The following is a 20860-nucleotide window of genomic DNA, read 5'->3' as shown; positions in this document are numbered from 1 at the left end:
ACCTTAAAAGTTTACAGAACATTTGCATGATGTATCTAAAACAAGAAAAACTATTCGAAGTCAGTACCAAAGTAGAAACTTTAATATACACAAGATAGAGCATATATAAAAAGATAAATTACAATTTAAGTTTATGAACAGAAACCTCATGCTGCTGCTTCTTTTTCTTTATTTTTTTTGCATCTTTGATTTGCATTTTTACTTGATCCTGTAGTTGAGAAAAGAAGGCCTGGGATGATTTCAAGACCTTGTCTTTACCTTCATCCTGTTAAGAGACAAAAGCATTTGTAATAACAAAGCAATACACAAACAGTACCATTAGACTATTTATTAGTTATTTACATATGACTTTTTAAAAATCTGATAATCAATTTGGAAATGGTAATTTCTTTTCATGGCACTCTTGTGCCATTCCTGCTCTCCAAAGTAAATAAAGAGCATGTTCTCTTTTTAATTATCGCTTGTCCCAGGAGGTTAAGCACGGGTATTAAGAATAGGATCCTTGTATGTCATCAGGTACAACTACAGATTTATATTTTCTTTTCTGCTTTCATAAGGTAAATACACAAATGTTTTAAAAGTAATTAGAGAAGTTATTTTTCCTGTTAGTTTCTAATACCTTACAATTTCAGAGATTTTTTAAATTTAATTTGTAAGGCATCTTAGGTGGTACACAAATTTACTGTCTTACAGCATGCAAAAAAAAGATCAATTTACTCAGATTATAGACATGGCTCCATTATAGGAAATAAAGGAAAAAATAAATAGATGTTCTATTCTAAAATATCTTAAGTTACTCAAAACTTAAAGAATTATATAGGAACCTCATCCTCAACTATGCACGCAAATAGTCCCACTTATTCAAGTGAATCAGTTCAAATGCAGGAAATACAGCACAGGTTCTAGTATTTGCAGGAACACAATTTGTGAACTTTAAAAATAAAAAAAGCACATAATATATAAACAATCATCTCATTTCTGGTTTTGGAATACACTTTAATACAAAGTAGTTTTAGCATATAAATTATAGTTTTCTGTATGCAAAGATCGAGTTGCTTGCACTTCCAAAAATCAATCTTTTTAGTATATTTCACGTTGTGTCTGAGAAAGTTTTTAAGGGTTCCGACAATCATTTAGGCATTGTTTATTTGTAATTCAAGCAGTACCATCTACATAAATATGCAATATAAACAAGAGGCTCACTTCAAAAGTGCAACCACAGTTAAACTTTGTCAGGCCTCTCTATCCTGACACAATGCTATCAGGATGGTCACAAAAATTAGGACTAAAAAGGTCTTCAACACTACTTTGCACTGAGACGGTTCCAAACATGAATCCTTCCAAAATCATAGTTCAAAAGAATACAGAAAGATACCTGGGGCAGACACGTACCTGGCCTTTCCATGTCGTCTTCCTACCTCTTCCTCTCACAATCCTAAAGTTCACTTCTTTATGACAGTTACACTTATGTATTGTATTTGCTCAAACATATGTAAGGTAACAAGGGTTGGGTGGCAAGCAGATACACCATTTGGGTACAAGAATTTTTGAGGGAATGAAGAAAGGTTAGGAGACATAGTTATGTCAAGAGGAATGGATGGGCAAGAAACAAATCCAACACTTCATAATGTTTTTGATACAGTTCCCTTTCCTCTGTCTAAATGAACATTATTTATGAGGTTCTCAGCTAAAAATGTAAAGTTACACAGGAATACCTAAGAGATCCTTACCTTGAGTAGAGATGCTTTGCCTTCTTTAGCAAGCTTTTTTAATTTTGCTGCAGCAGCTTTTTTGCTGAGTTTTGTGCCCTGCTCTGGCTTCATCTTTTCCAGTAGCTTCTGACGTCTCTCCTTTTCCCTTAGTTTCATGCGTTTACGAAGCTTTTTCTTTCTTCGGTCTCGTTTTTTGTCTGTGGAAGTCTTTTCTGCATCTGCTTTTATATCACCAGCTTTGTTCTTTTCCTAAAAATAATAATTATTTTGCTCTAAGTTCATCAGGATACAAGAAAAAGCTCACTTCACAGGATCCAAATTTGTCTGAGTTTTTCCATCAATTTCAGTTGATGGAAACCCAGCTCAATGTGATGCTGCATCAAGATAGAGCTCCAAACCAGTCAAACTTGAAGAGTGAGATGTTGTATAATGATAGAAGACATGCTAATTACTTTTCCCTATCCTTGTTTAGCTTTCCCCCTCCAAATACCCAACCACATGTTGAGAAAGTAATTAGATTGCTTAGAAGCCAAGAACAAGAAATAATTGTTTAGTATTAAGACCTGGTATGGCCAAGTAAGCTTAACTCTTTCCAATGATCTGAAATAATTAAAATACTAGGTAAAAAGGTCCATGATGTAAAGAACCCATGAAGGTGGGGGGAAATTCTCCCACTGCTCTGGCAGTCAGTACACATTCCTATCCATAATACGGATCCTCTGGGCCCTTATACTTTTGTTTGTTAATTTGTTTGTTTGTTTACCTTGATCTCCTCTGGTGCTAGAAGAGCTGCATCACTAACAGCAACAGGTGCTACTTCCTCCATACTTAAAGCTGGAAGGTTCGAGACTATTTTAACTTCTGGCACAGGCTAGAAATAAGGAAACATATTCAGGGCTATGTACACCATCCCACAGCAACTTACAGTTAACTGAAAAAAATGAGTATTTGGTTTAGAGGCAATCATAGTACATTTCTTTTGAAATAAAACCAAGCCCAATTACACTCATATTATTCCCTATACTTTGCACTTCCCAAATGTATTTTAAAATATCCAATTTCAATGAGAAAAACTTGTGAAACATATGTACTCACTGGTTTGGGTGTGAAGTGGAAATTACAAAGAGCATCCAGTTTCAAGAACAGTGAATCCATCATTTCCTGAATTTCTTTATGCTCAGGATTTTCTTCTTCTTCAGTCTTTTGCTGTATTAGCAACATAATGTTACTACAACACCATTTGCAAGGCAATTTTAATGTAAAAATACTACTTTAGCAAGACAAATAACCATGCAATATGCAATTCATAGCTATCTCACAGATAAACTCTCAGAGAAAGGTTAAAGTACTGCCACAAGGCTAAAACCAGACTTTGCAGTGTTCAAACAAAGGCATTGTTCATATGCCCATTATTATGTTACCTGGTGAAGTTTCAAGTATTCTTGCTCATAGATCTCAGCGAGACTCAGTTTACTCTTTTCATGATCCAAGGTGATACGTTTCTTGTATTCAAAGGCCTCCTCTTTTGGCTTTTCTTTTGGTACTACATCATCCCATGCCTGAAAAAGTCACAAACTAATGACCAGATGCAACTACAGAGAAATACGTATCAGCTGCTACAGTTTATTCAAAATTCACTTTTCTTATTATGCATCTGACACTAACTAGTTCATGCATGTGGCTCCCCAGGATCTCATCAGGTTTCACACTTTCATCTGAAAAAAGTAATAGAAGATTTATGCCTCAAGCTTTGCCTCAAGCTTATGTGCTTATTTTCAGTGGGATCAGGGCAAAAATAGCAGAACAAGTAATAAATGAGTTATTTTTTTCAGTAAGTTTCTTAAGAACTTTCCCCACACACAAAGACATATTTTGTTTCTACTAATAACAAACCTCAACAATTTGTGGGATTTAATTTTTTGATTTTTTTAAGAAAATTAAGTAAACAACTTAGTTTTGGTTATTATTCAGAATGGTCACTATCAAGGAGCTACACAATCAGTCACAGACAAATTTTATAGAGTGGCAATATATTCCAAGTAAGTTTTTTATAGTTGAATCTGTAAAGATTCTCTTCTTGGAAGAAAAGTCTAGCACAACAGACATGGAAAACAGAGCAGATTAATACTCTAAAGACACATTAGTCAAAGCAAGAGGAGGCAAAAAAACAAAAACAAAACTGTTCCAGAAATAAATCAAGACAACTCTATACCTAACACTTCAAACTCAGCCTTGGAATGTGCCTTGTATCAAGTCTATGAATAAAATACAGAGAAACAAGCAAGACAATATTAACCTGATCCAATATTCGCTGCTTAATGATATCTTCAAGCTGTAGCGTAGTTTCTTCCGTGATCACAGGAGCTAAAAGCAGAGAGAGATGGGGGGGGTGGATTTTAATTAAGATTAACGTTTCTCCAGTAAGAAAGTTCAAGTAATATTTTTGCACCATCAGGAATAAAAACAGAAAATGAAAACAAAGTCTTAACAAAAAATGTAGCAAATCAAAAATTTTTGATAAACTAGAGATAAGTAAGGTAAGGAAGTGATGTTTTTCCCGCTTTCATCTCTCTCCAAGGTGGAGAAAAAGATAATCATATTATATAAGGCTTTTAAATGACAACATTGCCCAGTGAATCGATGAACTTGCAGATAAGCTAAAACTGAATGAAAAGGGTATCAATATGATTTCCTATAATTTCCAGAAAGAAATTGCACAGCCTCAAAAACGCACTGAGAAGTTTAACTAGTGTTTATATTACCCTGCTCTGTTTAACAAGCTCAGAGGGATGAAAAACCAAAATAGCATGCAACACACTTCTGAATACCACTGTCAATACTTACGCATTCGGACTGCATGGTCAAAGAGTAATGTCTCCTCCAAAAGGCTGTTTTCAGGTCTTTTCTGTCCAGATATTTCTCCTTTAAGCTGCCAAGGTTTCTCCTCTAACAACTCTTCTTCTAAACTTCTTATTTTTGCACTCATCTGAAAAACACAATTTCCTAAAAAGCTTAGATACATAGATTTCACAAATAAACTCCACGTGAGAAATTAATAGTTACTTCAGGTACTTCTAGCTCTAAGAAGACCAAACTACTACTTATACAAGCCACTGTCTTCCTCTTGAACTGTAAATAGCCTCTTTACACCCGCAAGAGCTGGAACAAATTACACGATCATTAAAAAAAAAAATCTGGCAATTGCTTCAAAGTAATAGCAAAGTAATAGAACAGTTACCTTTTCCTGTCTCTTCTCAAAAGATGACTTTATTTCAATGGGATCAATGCTCTTTTCTGATTGCATATCAAAACCATCTTCTATATCACTGTCTTCTGGCAAACTAAAAGTTACTTTTTTGGAGGCTTCTTTACTTCCTGTATTCTCTGTAATTTCCTCAGCCCTATTAACATTAAAATCAGACAAAGTTTAAAAAGCCACTACCATTTTTGTGTAATATTTCAGCCATTCAGCGTTTATCTGTTATAATTAAATAACCCACAGTTTCAGAGTCTTTAAGAAATACAATACCATTTCATTGAAACCTAAAGGTAGGGTGCTAGGGAAACGTCTACATTTTAACAGCAATTTTCAGTAACTGAAGCAGTAACTGTTAGGTTAAATTCAGTTATTCAAATAAATCCCAAGAGAGGATACCCGGAAGATAAATAAATACTTTTTCATTAAAAAGACTGCACAATCCGTGAACAATCCGTGAACTTAGAATTCTCATTTATTTTCAGGACAGTGCTACACTTCAGTTTAAAATTATGAGGACATTTTAACTGCAGAGAATACAGTACTTACTCAGACATGCTTTCTTCATTCTCCTCTCCAGTAACACTATCTGTTTCCTCTTCCTCACCATCCTCAACAGTGTTAGCTACTAAGTCATCGTTGTCATCAACGGGATCAAAGAAATCTTTGTATGTCAGGTCTCTAGAACTTTTAATTGGCTAATAAAGTGAGAGGGAAAATACTTTTAGGCTGAGAGATGGTGCCCTGTCTTTTAAAGTCTTTAACACCCAGAGAATAGTGTTACTTGTGTAATAGTAATTACTGAAAAATGAACGTACAGTAGGGAGAAAAAATAATCTCTTTTACAAGATATTCTACCACTTAAATTAATTTCTAATTTTCAAATACAGAATTAGAAAAGCAGTATATTTTACTGCTTACATGCTGGATGTATATATGTACACACGTAGATAAATTGATAGATGTACGTATTCCTGCTACCCTGGGCACAGTTCTCACTTGCTCATGTTTGAAGATTCATTTCCATCTATCTTTTTTCTTATTTTATTCTTTCAATATCTTGTTTATCTCAGGCAACTTTAACTAAGAGTTTACTTTTGCAGCAAGTACTCAGCAACATAAGTTAAATTAGTGTTACAAAGCCAAGTCATCTTGGCTCACCTTTTTGCTCTGCATCAGTCACCTCAGTGGCCTTTAATTACCAGATATCAACCCTTAATGACACATCTTTTGCTACCTATTCCACAAGATCACCAATTTCTACTACATGGCCACCTATCTGGACTCTTTCATTCATGCAAAAACACAAGATCCATGCAAAGAGAGACTGGAAGAGCAGGAGAGTACTGGAAGATCCATGCAAAGAGAGACTAGAAGAGCAGGGACATTTTGTTAGAAGATATTCATGTCATCTAATCAAATTTAAGTAGTTTCTGCTTTGACTCAAACAATTTACAGTAACACTACAGGCTATCAGATCTTGATTTAAAGAAACAGCAAGTTCAAAGAATTATACTCTTAACCCTTCAAGCAATACAATTTACTGGTATTCTTACTTTGACTTTGGAGTCTTCTTCCTCTTCATCTGAGAGAATGTCTTCAAAATAATTGATATCTTCCTCCTCCTCCTCCTCCTCCCCCCTGTCATCCTTCTCTACATCTTCCAAAAAAGCTTCCATCTCAGCTAGCTTGAAAAACTTGTCATCCACTATAGATTTTTTTGGTAATTTTTTCAACTTGGTTTTCTTAGCTATTTTAGTCTGTTGCTCTAGTTCTTCAATATCAAAGTCAACATCAGAATCCTCATCACTGTATTTTTGCATTTTGCTTTCTCTGGGTTTTCTTTTCTTTTCTTTAGCCTTAGTTTTATCTTTTGTATAAACATTCTTCTGTTCAGTTTCTGCTTCCATTATGTCTTCTTCCAGTACGTCTTCTTCCAGTTCCTTATCACTGCTAGCCTCTGCATTGGAGCTGTCCTCCTCCTGGTCCGAGAGGAGGCAAAGATCTTGATCATTGGCATCCCTTGCAATAGATTTCTTGAAGAAATCAAGAACTGCATTATTTTGGAGCTCTAGTTGTTGCCAAATCTGTTCTTCATCAAAGTTTTCTATCGCCAGTTCTTTCAAAGGACTCCCACGAACTACATTACTTCCTAGAGCTTTACTCAAATCATAGAGGGTCTTTGTTAATGCTTTGAAGTCAGCAGCCAGTCCCTCTTGCACACTGATGGCAGAAGAAAATCAAGAGCTTTAGAAAATACACAGCAGTTAGAAAAAGTTGTGAAATGCAAACTAAGTTAACCACATGGTCAAGTTGCAGTTCTCTTCCTATCGGCTTAAATCTTCTGATACTACAGAATAGCACCACTCAGAAGTTTTCACTTTTGCCTAACTCATTACACATCTCTTGGAATACTGTTATTAAACATTCCTAGAAATAAAGACACTGTAATTTTAAGCTTTTAAACTTCACCGCATTTTCTGTATATAGTAACAGCTTAGTGCAATATTCCATTGTTCTATATTTGCATGCTATTATCTCTTGATCATATTTAACTCCAAAGGTTTAGGGAACTAAATAGTACAGCACTAAACACATCAAACGTCCAAGACCCAGAACTTTGGTCTTTAAAAGGTCATTATAAGGTCTTTTGCTTCTATACTTGGGTAGCTCCTTCCAGCTTTCCCCTGCAGCTACCCGTACAAGAATGCAACTGCTAGAAACGCAAACCTGCGCTTCCTGATGTCTGAAGCGTGGAGAAAGGAACTAGCCACTGCAGGGGCCCCCGCAGGGGCCCGACACCGTTGATTCCCCGCTTGAGGCCCGCGCTCGCGCCCCTGCATGAGCGGCAGAGACCCCACGGCCGCCGCTCCCGCTGCCCGGCACCCCGCGGTACCTGAGGAAGCGCTCGGGGCGCGCCGCGGCGCCGCCCGCCACCCGCAGGCAGCTCTCCAGTCCCGCGGCAGCCGCCATCTTCCCCGCGCGGCGCCGCGTGCGGCACCGTGGCGCAGGCGCAGGCGCAGGCACCGCCCCCGCCGGTCCTCCGGGCGCGCGGTCCGGGCGGCTCCCGCGGCCGGCACCGAGGTTCCGCGCCGGCGCCGCCGCCAGGGCCTGAGCGAGCGGGATTCCTCCGGGATTTCTCTCGCTTCCCCGTCGCGTCCCTGTGTCGCCATCCACCTCCTGTGCCGCCAGGCGTTGTCACGCGCTCCCCAGTGCAGCAGCTCTACGCCATGGGCATCTCCAGTGCTCAGTTCTCCCTAGAAACTCAAATCCTTTATTTTTTCCCCACTGTTTCTTCACGACTTTCCCTGTTTGTTACACGCTCCAGCTTGCTGCACCTTCCTCTCCTTGCATCTGAGCTCGTGTGCCCCAATTCCCCGTCTTCCCTTTACACCACCGTTTGACACATAGCCTGCTCACCATTTCCCTCCTCTCAGACCAGTATTTCTACCTCTAAGCCCATGCTTTTTTTAACAGTATCTTCATTTATTCACCCAACCCATACCTTTGTCCTACTGCTCTCCCTGTTATGTGCTCTCTACTCCCAGCTTATGAAGAAAGTCTCCAACTGCCTTCATGCAAACGAATTCAATAGGACCTACGACGCAGAAATAGTTGCAGGACAGATGGTTTTAAGAATATGTCTTCTTTGGAAGCCATGGTAGCATTTTATTCTTCAATCCTTTATCTCACCCCTAAGGTTCCTTAGCTGAGACAAGCGGTAGCACCTCAATAGCCCGGATCAGAATGAGTGGTCAGAAAGTGCATCTGGGAGTCCCAGTGTCGTCCCAGGCCGTTCTGCCCCGGCCGAGGGCTGTAAAGCGGCCCGCAGACGGCTGGGGCGAAGCCGCTGCAAGCGGTTCTGCAGCTTGCGAGAGAAACAAGCCGCGTCCCCCACGCGCTCCGGCGGCTGCTCCACGGGGGCCGCGTGCTGCGTGTGCTGCCTAACTTGGCTGTTCACGCTAATCCTTAACGGAACGACGAACGGGATGTAACAAAATTGTAAAACTGAAGGGAAAACCTGCTTTCGAACCGAGTGCGGACCGAGCAGGCAGGGTGCGCGCCGCGCCTCGGTGCCAGGTAACGCGCTGGCCCGGGCCGCGGCCGCGCCAGCCCCGGGCGCGGGCGGCGCCGCTGGGCCCGCGGCGGCTCCGCCCGCCCGCGGCCGGGCGGCAGCGGCGGCGCGGCGACATGGCGGCGTCCCTGCGGCGCGCGGCGGCCGGTAACGCGCGGCGGCCGGGCGGGCAGGGAGCGAGCGAGCGCCGGGGCGGCGGCGCCTCCGCGGGCCGGGGCCGCGCAGCCCCCGCAGCGGCCGCTGAGGGCGCGGGCGCCGCCGCAGCGGGGGAGCGGGGGCGGCCGCCGCTCGCCGCGGCGCCGCCGTGCTCGGCGAAGGGCGGCGCAGCTGCCGGCGGGGCCGCTGCGGGCGGCGGCCTGCGGAGAGGCCCGGGGAGGCCGGGCGCTCTCTGGCTGCGGTGCTTTGCGCTCGCTCTCAGCCCCGGCCCTCGCGTAGCCCGCTGCAGAGCTGCGCTCCGACTGGCACGAGCATTTGTGCTTACGTGCTGGCGCGCGCCACGCTAGCATCGGTTAAGGGCAGCTAGCCGGTAACAGGATAAAAGACAAATAGATCAGTTTAAAAATATTCTTCATGTGAAGTTGAAGATGGTGATGTCCTTGCAGCAGTATCAGTGAGGTTAGGAAAATGACAGTCAGATATGAGAACAGGATCTGCTGAATCTTCTCTCAGCAACAAAGTACATGGAAAAAATGGGATTCAGTTGTCAGTGGTTGAAAAATCGGGTCTTTAAAACCCCCCAGCAGAAAGGCAAGCACTGACTATATCAGGAGAAGCAGTTGCCCATGTGAAGTTGGTCCCCCATGCAAGTTTCGTAAGCAGAATACTTTAGTCAGCGTCCATTAGCTTCGAAAGAAACAGACAAAGTCCGTTTTCTTACACTGGCAGTTAAGAGTTACTTGGATAATTCTGTAAGTCAGTGGGGAAATGCTTTTGTGATTAAAGAATTTAGCCACAATTGTCACCCAAAGAAAGCAGTCGAACAACTAGTAGCATAATTCTTAGTCCCAGCCTCTTTCCCAGAAGATGCAAATGATGGGCTTTCAATCTGAAGTTTGTTTGTGTTTTTGTTTTTTAACAGGAGGGTCATTTTTTGATTATTGGGTATACTACTTTTAGCATAAAAATGACACCAGAAACATGAAGATGAATAAAGATTGGAATTGTAGCTCACAAATCTACATAGCTTAATAAATACAAATGTGTTTGGTTTAATCTCAGCTAGTTCACATTGCTAATTACAAGTTCAGAATTCAAACTCTATATGCATATGACTAGAGCTAGAATAAATTCACGAGACTTCATAGAATAAATAAAATCCTGGAAAGCCCTCCACAGCTACATCCTCCTACAAAAAAAATTTGGACTTTTACTACTAAATCCCTTAAGTGAGAGAAGAAATGGAGAGCAGCATATATAATATTGTCAAATGAGTAGGTATTTAAACTTGACTTTACAGAATGCTAGGAATATTATCTCTCCAGAAAACAGATGCAAAAATCAAGTATTTCTTGAGCAGAAACCAACAGAGATAATGTTTCCTATTTCTTTCGCTAGGCTGAGTAACAGACCTTTTCTCAAATCTGTGTCAATTTACTTGGAAACAGATATAATACAAATTAAATTCTAATAGCTATATAGTCTTATGCACTGGGTGAAACGTAGCAAGAATTATAGATGGAAGCTGTCAAAATGACTGGTAAAAATTCCAGCCTTTTCCATTGGTAACGATTGCTTGAAAAATCTAAATGCTAGTCAGAGCTACATTAGTAGAATTTCCACTGGATCATGCTATGTTAATATTTGGAAGAAGGAATTAAACAATATCAGTGCTCTAGGATGCATCAAAATGGCATATTGAGGGGTCTTTGCCTTTCAAAGGACTTTTCTCTTTTGGGAAATATTGACCTTTGCTAAGTTGAAGAGTTTGTATTGTTTCAGCGAGCATTGGATCAAGTCTTAAGATGTTACCATGTGAAAGAGCTGCTAATCTTAGAAAAGATTGTATGGCATTTTTTCTTTCTTTCTTTTTTTAACGTTACTTACTCTGGTGATCTGGTCAAACTCTAGTTAATTATCTATGCCTCTGTAATTCTGCCAACTAGATACTACAAGTTTCTTATTTTCTACATTATACAGCATTGCATAGGTTCATTAGGCTCAAATATTAACACTCCTTCCCTGCGTACACACAGAGAGATATGTACACAGTTCTTCCATCACAGCACTCTATAAATTTGCTGATTTTTGCTCAGTGGTAGGCCTATAAAGCAATGTTCAGAAATGCCTAGATTTAAGTCATTTAAAGATGACTGCATTAGTCATCTTTGTGAAGGAAGAGGAACTGGCAGCTGTGGTCTTAAATTCCAGTGAAATCTCTTTTCACTGGAATTTAGTGAATTTTCTCTTTTTGCTGGAATTTAGCTCTTTTCTACAGTGAAGCTAGCTGAAGTTTTAAACTACAGCTACTACTGCTCTTACAGAGTACAAAAAGCCTGATAAATGTAACCCATTGTATCCTCAGTGCATTGAAAGGCATCCAGAATATCAGCACATCCTTGGCACAATCTCTTAGCAAAATGGCACATTTGTGAATTTAAAGCTAAGAATGCATCAAAGTCTTCCAAAACACTGAGATGCCTCTAGCTTGGCCTTGAGGCATTGGGAACTCTGACATAGCCTAAAGCAAACTGGCATGAAATTCAAACACCGCTTTTATGACTATATCCTTTCATGCTAGAAACAACTGATAAAACCACAGCTCATCTTCCTCCCACCCCATCTCTCCAAATTCTAGTTCTCTGACAGATTAATTTTCTTAAAATCTATTCAATTTATGGATGGGGCTGTAATAATTAATCCTTATTTCATATCTCTCTTTCCGATTTTTTAAAAACAGCAACACTGAACTATTTGTGCGTAATACAAAAACCTTGACACAGGTAGTACAAAGTTCAGTACTGCCTTCTCAAAGCCATTTAGGAAGAGTTCTATAAATATCTACATAACATTTCATGGCATTGAATTTCTCCATGATTTCTCCATCAGTGTTTGTCTGCATCTGCATGTTAGCCCCTGTCTTTGTGATATATGGGCATCCAGTATTTTTAGGTGTTCTTTTAATTACCTTATTCTTTTATGATAAGCCAAATTATATTCTGCTTCTCTTGCAAATCACACTGAAGTCAATGGCACTAGTTACATAAAAGAAAGCAAACATGATTTTGACCTTTAAAAGATAATCTTCTAAGTGGTTATTGGTCACTTGGACAGGTTATTGTTAACAGTACTTATACTGAAATATTTCTACGCATCTTGAAACAGATCAGTGAAACTAAGTGTTACACAATTATAGCATGTGAAAACTAAGAGGGGCGAATGATGTAATCAAGTCTTGCAGAAACTCAGGAGATCTTAGTATTCCTTAGGATTAAAAAACAACATGGTATTTCTTTCCATGCTGGAGGATGTGGAATTTTAACAGCTGAGAGCTCAAGTTCCTTATCTTTCTTCTGGAACTTGAAATATCAGTTAGTTCTGTTCAAGGCTTTGTTTGGATTTTCTTGATTGTTTACATTTCTAGATGTATAGGTAGAGCCTCATTTGTTTCTATTTTGTATGAAGTTCTGAGCAATTCAGAAGTAAATTTTCAGTACACTATACCAGTGGCCCTTATATTTGGTAATTAGTGCAACTAATTATGGGATTCATTTCAGTGCCAAACTCACCAAAACTTACTGCCTTCATGTATTTCTATTTTTAATAGGCACATATGAGCACTCATGCACACAAATATGTCTTTTTAATTTTTTTTTACACTTACAAATAATTAGTCTTTGAAAAAAAAATCTGTTGTAGTGTTAGTACTACAGAATAATTCCTTCTTTGGGATCATCTATCTTCAACTCTGCACATTGTTGTGTTAATGACATAGGAGTTATATAGGCCTCATTAAAAGGGGGAAGAGCTTTCTCTAAAGCATTATATCAGTGCTGTTCACTTTTTTTCAGGGCTTCTTACCAGATTGCAATCTTCAGCTGCCACAGTACGAGCTTTATTGACATCAGATTCTCGTTCTCAAAGCATCCCAAGCTCTTTGTGGAAACTGGGCCGACTTAATCATGTAGCAATTGCAGTACCTGATCTGGAGAAGGCTCAAACTTTGTATAAGGATGTGTTAGGTGCACGGGTGAGCGAGGCTGTTGCTCTTCCAGAACATGGTGTCTACACTGTTTTTGTGGAGCTTGGAAATACAAAGCTGGAACTTCTACATCCTCTAGGAGAGAAAAGTCCCGTAGCAAGCTTTCTGCAGAAAAACAAGATGGGAGGAATGCATCATATCTGCATTGAGGTATTTTAATAAACTATATCATGTAAGAAGATACATACATTAAATTATTCATATTTTTTCATAGATTTGACCTGTATAAAGAATAAATATATAAGGCTGGCATATTTGGGAGAATTTCTACTGAATAGGAAGTCTTAAAAGTGTTTTTTTTTTCTCTTTTGCAAATCCCAGTTCAGTTTCATAAACTACATGAAGAATTTTTCCTCTTTTACTCTATAAAGATTAAATTATGGTGTTTTTTTAAGCATCTAGTGTGGAAAGTGGACAAGCCCAAGGGGCTTGTGAAGAGCATTTGACAGGACATACACTGGAAAAAGCTGCGTATCAGTTACAGTTGTAAGTTTAAGCTAAGGCATAGTTTAGATTTTAAGAAGTTTCTTCCTGTTTGATATTTAGTTGATAATTTTATACAGAAGTCAAAAAAAAAAAAAAAATTCTAGAAAGATTTCCAAAGAGAAGTAGTCTCCAGAGCTGCTTCTGTCCTGGTCTTTCTTGTCCAGTAAAGAGAGGTTAGTCTACAAGTACAGAAGGTGTAAAGGTGCTGGAGAAAGCAGGGATCTTATTTAGCATATTCATGCTGTTAGATCAACAAATGTTAGCTGTAACATTTTATATTGTCATAATATCTATTAAATATATTTTTAATGTTTTTCAGATCTCAGTCTTGCAAACTTTCTTATTTCATGCAAAGATTTGTAATAAAAATAATGTGATTACTGATGTGAGTAAAATTGTTTTCAGAGCACATCTATAAAAACCTGTGTTTGCAGTTGCATACTTTCATTGAAAATTGAGAAATTTTGCATATGCATAGGCATTGCAATGTTTCTTAAATTAAGTTTGCACATATTTTCAAGGTGAAAACTTAATAAGCCATCTTTCAAAACAACTGAGAAGAATGTAGGGGAATTAACATCTTAAACACCTTATTTCAGATTATTCATACAGAGAATGGTCATGTTGAGAAGTTCAGCAGCTAGTCTGGAGCCTAATTGTTCCTGTAAGGCCTTAACTTTTTTTCTGGAAAAATACGTAATTACTATATTTGACTTGATGCAGGTAACTAATTGTATTAATTCCTAATGTTATACTACTAGAGCACCTTATTGAGCTCACTTATGTTAAACCAATTAAAGTACATTTGATTTTTAAAAATTAAAGAAGTAAGAATTAAATTAACTGCACAATTTCATATATAAGACTTCAGGACATTATACATTGCATAAATGAAAACCTGAGGGTAGTGGATTATTATTATCACTAAGAAACATTAATATAAGAGTGTTAAAATCAAATGTTTCTGATGCTATAGAAATTTGTCTTGAACTGGAGCACTGATGAAAGATAATAAGCCTCTGCACGATTTGGGTCTTCTAACATACATACTAGGGCTTATCATATAGAAGAAAATATCTAACAATCTTTACAAGAGAGGGAAACAGATTCCTGGAATGATGTGAATACATATCTAGCAGATGGGCTGCAGGTAAACAGTGAAGAGAAATATTGATCTTTGTGATTGTACTTACATAGCATCTTCACAAACAGCCCAAACACTTTACATGCAATGACTCACCCCATCAGAATGGGAGTGGGCTTTCCCATTTCATAACGTGGTCACATATACTAGTGATATTTAAATGAGTTGTTTCAAGATTAAAAGAAGCAATAGTGTAAGCATGAACATAATCCAATACTGCCAACTCCTCATTCTAGGCTCTTGCTAGTAGACAATATTGTTCCAAAGCAAGAATTGTTATATATGCCAAGCACATATATGATTTTTCATGATTTACTGTAACATAAAACGCATGACCCTTGCTAACATATTAAACTATACATTTCCATTGTTTAATATTTAGAAGTGGTCCAGGTAAGTAATTACTTTAATAGAAAATAACAGAGTCGATACAACTCTTGAGGTAAATGATTTGCATGTATGTGGGAATGTCAGATCATATTCTGAATTTTAACAGAAGTGATAGCTCAGCATATGACAAAACTGTGAGGAAATAATTAAAAATAAGGAGCACACATTCATTAATCCTCTTTCATTTATTTCATTTACTTTGCTTTTTATGCAGAGTTCCTACATCAAATGCCTGGGGATGGGTTTGCCTTTATTACCATAAGCAGTTCCACTGAAATTAGAGCAAAGTCTGAATCAGTTTTTTTGTTGTAGGCAGTAAAGTGAAGGAAATAGCTATTCTTTTTAATACAGCTTTTGCACTTAAATTCAGAAGATCAGAATCTTAACTATGCAGTATCTTTGCAGATATTCAAGAAGAAGAAAATTAATCCAGTTTAAATTGACACTAAATTTAGGAACTTCTATTATAGAAATGTGAAAGACCTCAGCTGAACTTGGGAAATGGGGATGTGGAAGAAAAGTGCTTGGTTATAGGTATAAAAGAAGGAAGATGTAGACATTTTACAGCAAAAAGAGCTCATTGCTTCCTTGAAGAAATTCTAGTGTAGGTAATCACATGTAAGATACTTCACAAAATATTTGTAACTAGTTAAGATTTTTCTATGTAGAACTCCATTTGGTGTGAGACATGATCTTTCTTGTTGCAGACAAACCAAAGATGGTTATCAAAAGAAATCATGCTGTTAATTCTGAAAACTGAGAAGAGTAATACATGCTAATTATACCATACCTGGCAATGTAGAAGTGCTGCGTTAAAATATATATATATATATATATATTACTGTATACAATAGATTAAGTGAGCCAGGAGACGTAACTGAGCAAAAATAGTTTCTAGAAAAATTACATAAAATTTCTCAAATGTAAATTGTTCATCTGAAATTTTATTATTTTGTAGAAATACTTTCCTATGAACAATTTTCTTACAAAAGGCTAAATTAAAAAAGTCTTTCCATAGAGGGGAAGAAGTCTGACAAGTTTATCAAAATGCTTTTCCTTTCTTCCTTCTGTTGTATTATTCAAAAAGGAAAATTTAGATGTGTTGATAGATTGGGAATTTGTTAAAACAAGCATTTTTAGAATAAATTAAATATTTTCTGACCAGCTATAATTGAAATTAATACCTGCAGTGGAAACAACATTTGGTAAGATAGGAGAGAAATCTAAGCTTCATGATCTCTTAACATAGATGCACCCACAGACTTTTCACCATTTCCTCTCATGGTTTTCTCAGGGATGCACTAATTCATTCCAGCTGAGCCCAGACACATTTCCCCTTCTGGCCATCTCTGCAGGACATGGGCAACAGCTGTAGTGGTTTATTTTTCTGTTTCAGGAATAACCTGGAGGGGGTTACAGCACATATTACACTTTCCATCTTCTTTTAGATAACACTTGACAGTTGCTTTCTTTTTTAGCCAACTGGTGGCTGCGTGTAGGAAGAACAGTAGTCAGTTCAGAATTTTCATGAGCAAACCTCTGCTGAGAACGAGTAGGAATTAACTGAAGTTTGTTCTTCTGAATTAAGACTAGGCATTTCCCTCTCCCCTAGAATGGCATCACGTGAGTTTATTCACCGAGTTATATCTAGACATCTCTGTCTTGAAAAACAGTAACACTATTATTTTAATTCTAGGTCTTCATTGAGTATTAACTGTTGGCTCTGCTAAACTGAATACTAATTTTATTGTTTCAAGGGATGGATGCATTTAAGATTTGGGAAGATCCAAAGTCCTGTTGATGACATGACATCAGACTTAAGATCACATTATACAACATAGATATGTTTTTGTTAATTACTTTTTCTAGAGGAAGCTGCTTTGAAATTTTATGTAAAATGCTATTGTTATAATTAAATCCAACAGGAAAACCAGGTCATATTTTGGGGATTTTTCTGGTAGTTTTAAGGTGTTCCTTAGGAAACTTTATGAAGCTTAGCCTACTCAGGAGCAGAATAAATAAATACAAAAGGCACTTTCCTTTTACCTTCTGCCCACTACTCTGCCTCTTCACTAGCATATAATGAATAAGTGTTCTGTCATCAGTTAGATGGGAAGGCATTCTTTGGTTAATGGTATTTTTAAAGCAATATGATTGTTGTAATAATTGCAATGTAAAGAATTAAGATTATTTATGGACACCGTATAAAGTAATGACAACAAAAAAGGACTTCGTACATGAGTGAATTTCATTTACTAAATTGTTAAATATACCACAATCTGCTTGACTATACTTTTATAAAATAAGTCATATCACAAATTCAAATTTCTTTAGGATTTTAATTTTTGAGACTAATTCTAAAAAATTAAAGAAATCTAGTCTCAAAAATTTAATTCTTAATTTCTAAAAATTAGAGAAATCTAATTTTATTTATAGAATTATATTAGAATTTATAAATAACATTTTAGTAAGACATAATGTTATTGCTCCTAAATGTAGAATATACATTTTAGTGTTTCAAATTGTATAAACTGTTTTTTTTTTTTTTTAATAAGGTTGATGACATAAAAGCAGCTGTGACAGAACTGAAGGAAAAAAAGATCCGAATATTGAGTGAAGAGCCAAAAATAGGTGCACATGGCAAACCTGTGATTTTTCTTCACCCTAAAGATTGCCATGGAGTCCTTGTGGAACTTGAGCAAGCTTGAGCTGTAATATTCATAGAGTAAAATAATAAATGAATTGTGAAATTATTGAGATGGGGCTGGGAAAGCTGCTGTATTATTCAATCTTTACAAGTTCACTGTATCTCCTGGTGATTCCTACAGTTCCTATAACACTGAAATACTGCTACAGAGTTTTTTTGTTCATCTGATTTACAAAACTAACATCTTGACGTTTCTTGAATTCTCTGTGATTCTAAAAATGAATACATGAGCCAAATTACATATGTAAGATCATAATTTATGTTCTGTTGTTGCATGTTTGCAGCATGGTTTTACCTCCGTAGCCACAGAAACTGTGCAGTTTCTAGGTCATTCTACATTATTTTGTTCTATAATTTAGAGCAGGGACCCATTCTCAGAGACAACAACACAGTTTACGTACTCCCTTAGACAGAAAAAGGAGCATCATAATTTCTGTTTTCACCATTCACTATCTATACTTTACACTGATTGACTGGATTACACAATAAAAAATCCTTGTTGTTTTATTGGTGTCTGCAATCATTAACCTTTTCCCTGGCATAACAATTGCTGCCAAGGAAGTCACCATGCATAAACCATCATGTATTTGTTTTATGAACTCTATGCATAGGCAGTGGGAAGAAAGCTGTCTGCAAAGATCATTTGACCAAAATATATTTCAGACTGTAAGGTGCTTGTTGGATTTATTTTTGTCAGATATTGAATATTTGGTTTTTAAGCTTTACCTGAAAGATGTCTGAGAGAGACCTACACAAATAACAGGGAATTTATCCGCCTGCTTTATAAATATTGTTTTCCTATGCAAAAGCAATTACAAAATCATTGGAAAGCATATTTTTTTAAAGGGACAATTTAATAAACCCAACCACATCATGTAAGACTTGGTCATGCATACCATCAGCAAGCATGCCACCATTCTATCATTTCTGGTAGACTGGAGTCACAGTTTGTTAGTTTATTCATGCACAGACCTCACTTCACTTGTGTGAATTAAGCAAGCAGTATTTGTCAAGATAGCTTCTTTTATAGATTTGTTTTGACATGTCAGCTGTAGAAATTGCAGACATATTGTAACTTTATCTACTATTCTTAATCCTCAGAAAAACATCACATTTTTCCTGGCTAAACTACACTCTGATTTTTTTTTACTTTCTTAAATCTTTGCATATACAGTGAATAGTTTCAGCTTGATAGGAAATAAATTCTGTTTAGTCTAGGAGAACTGCATGGAAATTTAGTAATTTTTGAATAATTTGTGTTCTCTGTCCTGTTTGTCACAACAAAACACAAGTAGTATGTTGACCTGAGTTTTAATCAGGGCTTTAAAGATGTTGGTGCTTCCTCATGAATTTTCATTCTGAAATAAACTCTCCAAAACCATATATTTTTTTAAAGGAGATAATTTTGTAGTTGAAAGAAATGCTACTTCTGTCATAATATATGGAAAATATAGTCTTCTACAAGGCTCTTATTATTTAATCAAATCACTGTTTACAGTGTAATTTGTGATGTTAATTCTAAATTGTTAGAATATCAAAATTTTAAGGCTTTGGAAGGAAAAGCCTTAGATTTGACATTCTTTCTGAAATCTGATTCTGCCATCCTAGGAGACATATTATCATCAGGGCTGCTTTTTTCTTGCCGTTCTTTCAAAGATGAGGAGGCTCCTTGTTTGTTTAATACTTCAGTATTTAATGCTGAGACTACATTACTTTCTTTCTGCAGATGCACAAGCACTGTGTTAAGGACATTCCTTGGATTTGGACTTTATTGCTAAAAAGGATGAATGGAAAGTGGTGTGACCAAGAAACTCTCACAGAAAGACCAGGAAATACAGGGATGTTCACAATATCTAATTGTGTAGATAATGTACTTACAGTAAGTGCTTTAAATCATTTCCTTGGAGCTTCAGTTGATTCTCTCTGTATAAGAACCTCTTCCTGTAGTGAGTTGGTTGTACTTAAGCACCTTTAATTAAGAGAAAAAGTTACTCAGTTGTCTCAGTAAACACTCGATTCTTTTACCAATGCAGTTGTCTTGTTAGCCAAACTCTTGAAGACTCTGAAACAGAAGAAATCTCTGAAATGGTAGCCGTAGTACTTCTCATAAAGGTGCTGAGTGGCACTAGACTCAGAAAGGTAACTTCAACAGTTTAAACTTGAAGCGCAGAATCATGTAGGCTGTAAGATTGTTAGTATGTAAGTAAGAACTAACAACAATGTATAAACGCTAACACTGACATTTTAAAATGGAAGTCCTCACTCTTTTAGAACTGCAAAGTCTCTCACCTTTGATAGGTTAATCCCACTTCTGCCTCTGTGGAGGTCTTGTATGGAAAAGATTATTTCTAGAAAATAAAGATTAGTAGAAAAGTGCATTAGTAGATTAATTTCAGACTTGTAGCTATTCTTGTGGCTGAGCGTAAAAAGTAATCCTATCTTCCTGATAACAGCAAGAGCAAAAAGTCATTTTCATTTAATTGTATAGCCTTCTCATCAGCTAGATCTGGATGTCCGCTGTAATCGCTGCGTGTCCAGCCTGGTGCAGTTGGTTTGCCCTGGGCTAGCAGCACCCAGCTCCAACTCAGGTGCCGTGTACACACAAGGCCCTTCATAGAAACACCAGTCTGAGGTTTCTTCATTCTTGTTTAATTAGTAGATTAATTAATGCACCTGGTCTTTGCCTTCCATTTTGCTACATCTTTTCCTAAAATAACCATCCAGCTGAGTGACCATCTCCAAAACAAAGCAGAGGAAGAAGGCTTGTTAGGAACTTAAACACGAAGCTGAAGGCCACCCCTTCTGGAACCACCGCGGTCTTTGAGAGGTCGGTGGTAGCACAGCATCGACAGCTGCAGCAACTTCTGGAAAAAAATACCACCTACTGCCTGA

The 20860-nt window shown here is 37.6% G+C and overlaps 2 protein-coding genes across 4 annotated transcripts; one reads left to right on the top strand and one right to left on the bottom strand.

Moving 5' to 3' along the window:
* Positions 1 to 60: 60 nt before the first annotated feature.
* MPHOSPH10 (M-phase phosphoprotein 10) lies at positions 61 to 7943 on the bottom strand. Of its 3 annotated transcripts, none has more exons than XM_062583604.1 (11): positions 7865 to 7943; positions 6525 to 7191; positions 5518 to 5666; positions 4951 to 5113; positions 4557 to 4698; positions 4009 to 4076; positions 3134 to 3271; positions 2808 to 2918; positions 2476 to 2583; positions 1731 to 1961; positions 61 to 265 (listed from the first exon to the last, which is right to left on the bottom strand). In XM_062583604.1, the coding sequence occupies exons 1-11, from the start codon at positions 7939 to 7941 to the stop codon at positions 119 to 121; spliced, it is 2001 nt and encodes a 666-aa protein (XP_062439588.1). In that variant the 5' UTR covers positions 7942 to 7943; the 3' UTR covers positions 61 to 118. The 3 variants fall into 3 exon arrangements, with proteins under 3 accessions (XP_062439588.1, XP_062439587.1, XP_062439589.1); XM_062583603.1 differs by lacking the exon at positions 7865 to 7943 and adding an exon at positions 7699 to 7844; XM_062583605.1 differs by lacking the exons at positions 61 to 265; positions 1731 to 1961; positions 7865 to 7943 and adding an exon at positions 7699 to 7844 and having other exon boundaries at positions 2562 to 2643.
* A 1192-nt stretch (positions 7944 to 9135) lies between these two features.
* On the top strand, positions 9136 to 18475 carry MCEE (methylmalonyl-CoA epimerase). Its single transcript, XM_062583730.1, has 3 exons — positions 9136 to 9190; positions 13051 to 13391; positions 17817 to 18475. The coding sequence occupies exons 1-3, from the start codon at positions 9160 to 9162 to the stop codon at positions 17967 to 17969; spliced, it is 525 nt and encodes a 174-aa protein (XP_062439714.1). The 5' UTR covers positions 9136 to 9159; the 3' UTR covers positions 17970 to 18475.
* Positions 18476 to 20860: the final 2385 nt, after the last annotated feature.

The sequence above is a fragment of the Rhea pennata genome, chromosome 10 (genome assembly GCF_028389875.1).
Source record: "Rhea pennata isolate bPtePen1 chromosome 10, bPtePen1.pri, whole genome shotgun sequence".
NCBI lineage: Eukaryota > Metazoa > Chordata > Aves > Rheiformes > Rheidae > Rhea > Rhea pennata.
This window is presented reverse-complemented; position numbering and strand designations above follow the sequence as displayed.

Excerpts from the sequence above, each read along its gene's own strand:
- MCEE (XM_062583730.1), top strand. The coding sequence starts at position 9,160 with ATGGCGGCGTCCCTGCGGCGCGCGGCGGCCG. Across the intron at positions 9,191-13,050 it reads CCTGCGGCGCGCGGCGGCCG|GGCTTCTTACCAGATTGCAA; the intron begins GTAACGCGCGGC and ends ACTTTTTTTCAG. Across the intron at positions 13,392-17,816 it reads TGCATCATATCTGCATTGAG|GTTGATGACATAAAAGCAGC; the intron begins GTATTTTAATAA and ends TTTTTTAATAAG.
- MPHOSPH10 (XM_062583603.1), bottom strand. The coding sequence starts at position 7,811 with ATGCAGGGGCGCGAGCGCGGGCCTCAAGCGGGGAATCAACGGTGTCGG. Across the intron at positions 4,699-4,950 it reads TTGAGAAGAGACAGGAAAAG|ATGAGTGCAAAAATAAGAAG; the intron begins GTAACTGTTCTA and ends TGTGTTTTTCAG. Across the intron at positions 2,584-2,807 it reads TCCACTTCACACCCAAACCA|CCTGTGCCAGAAGTTAAAAT; the intron begins GTGAGTACATAT and ends CCTTATTTCTAG.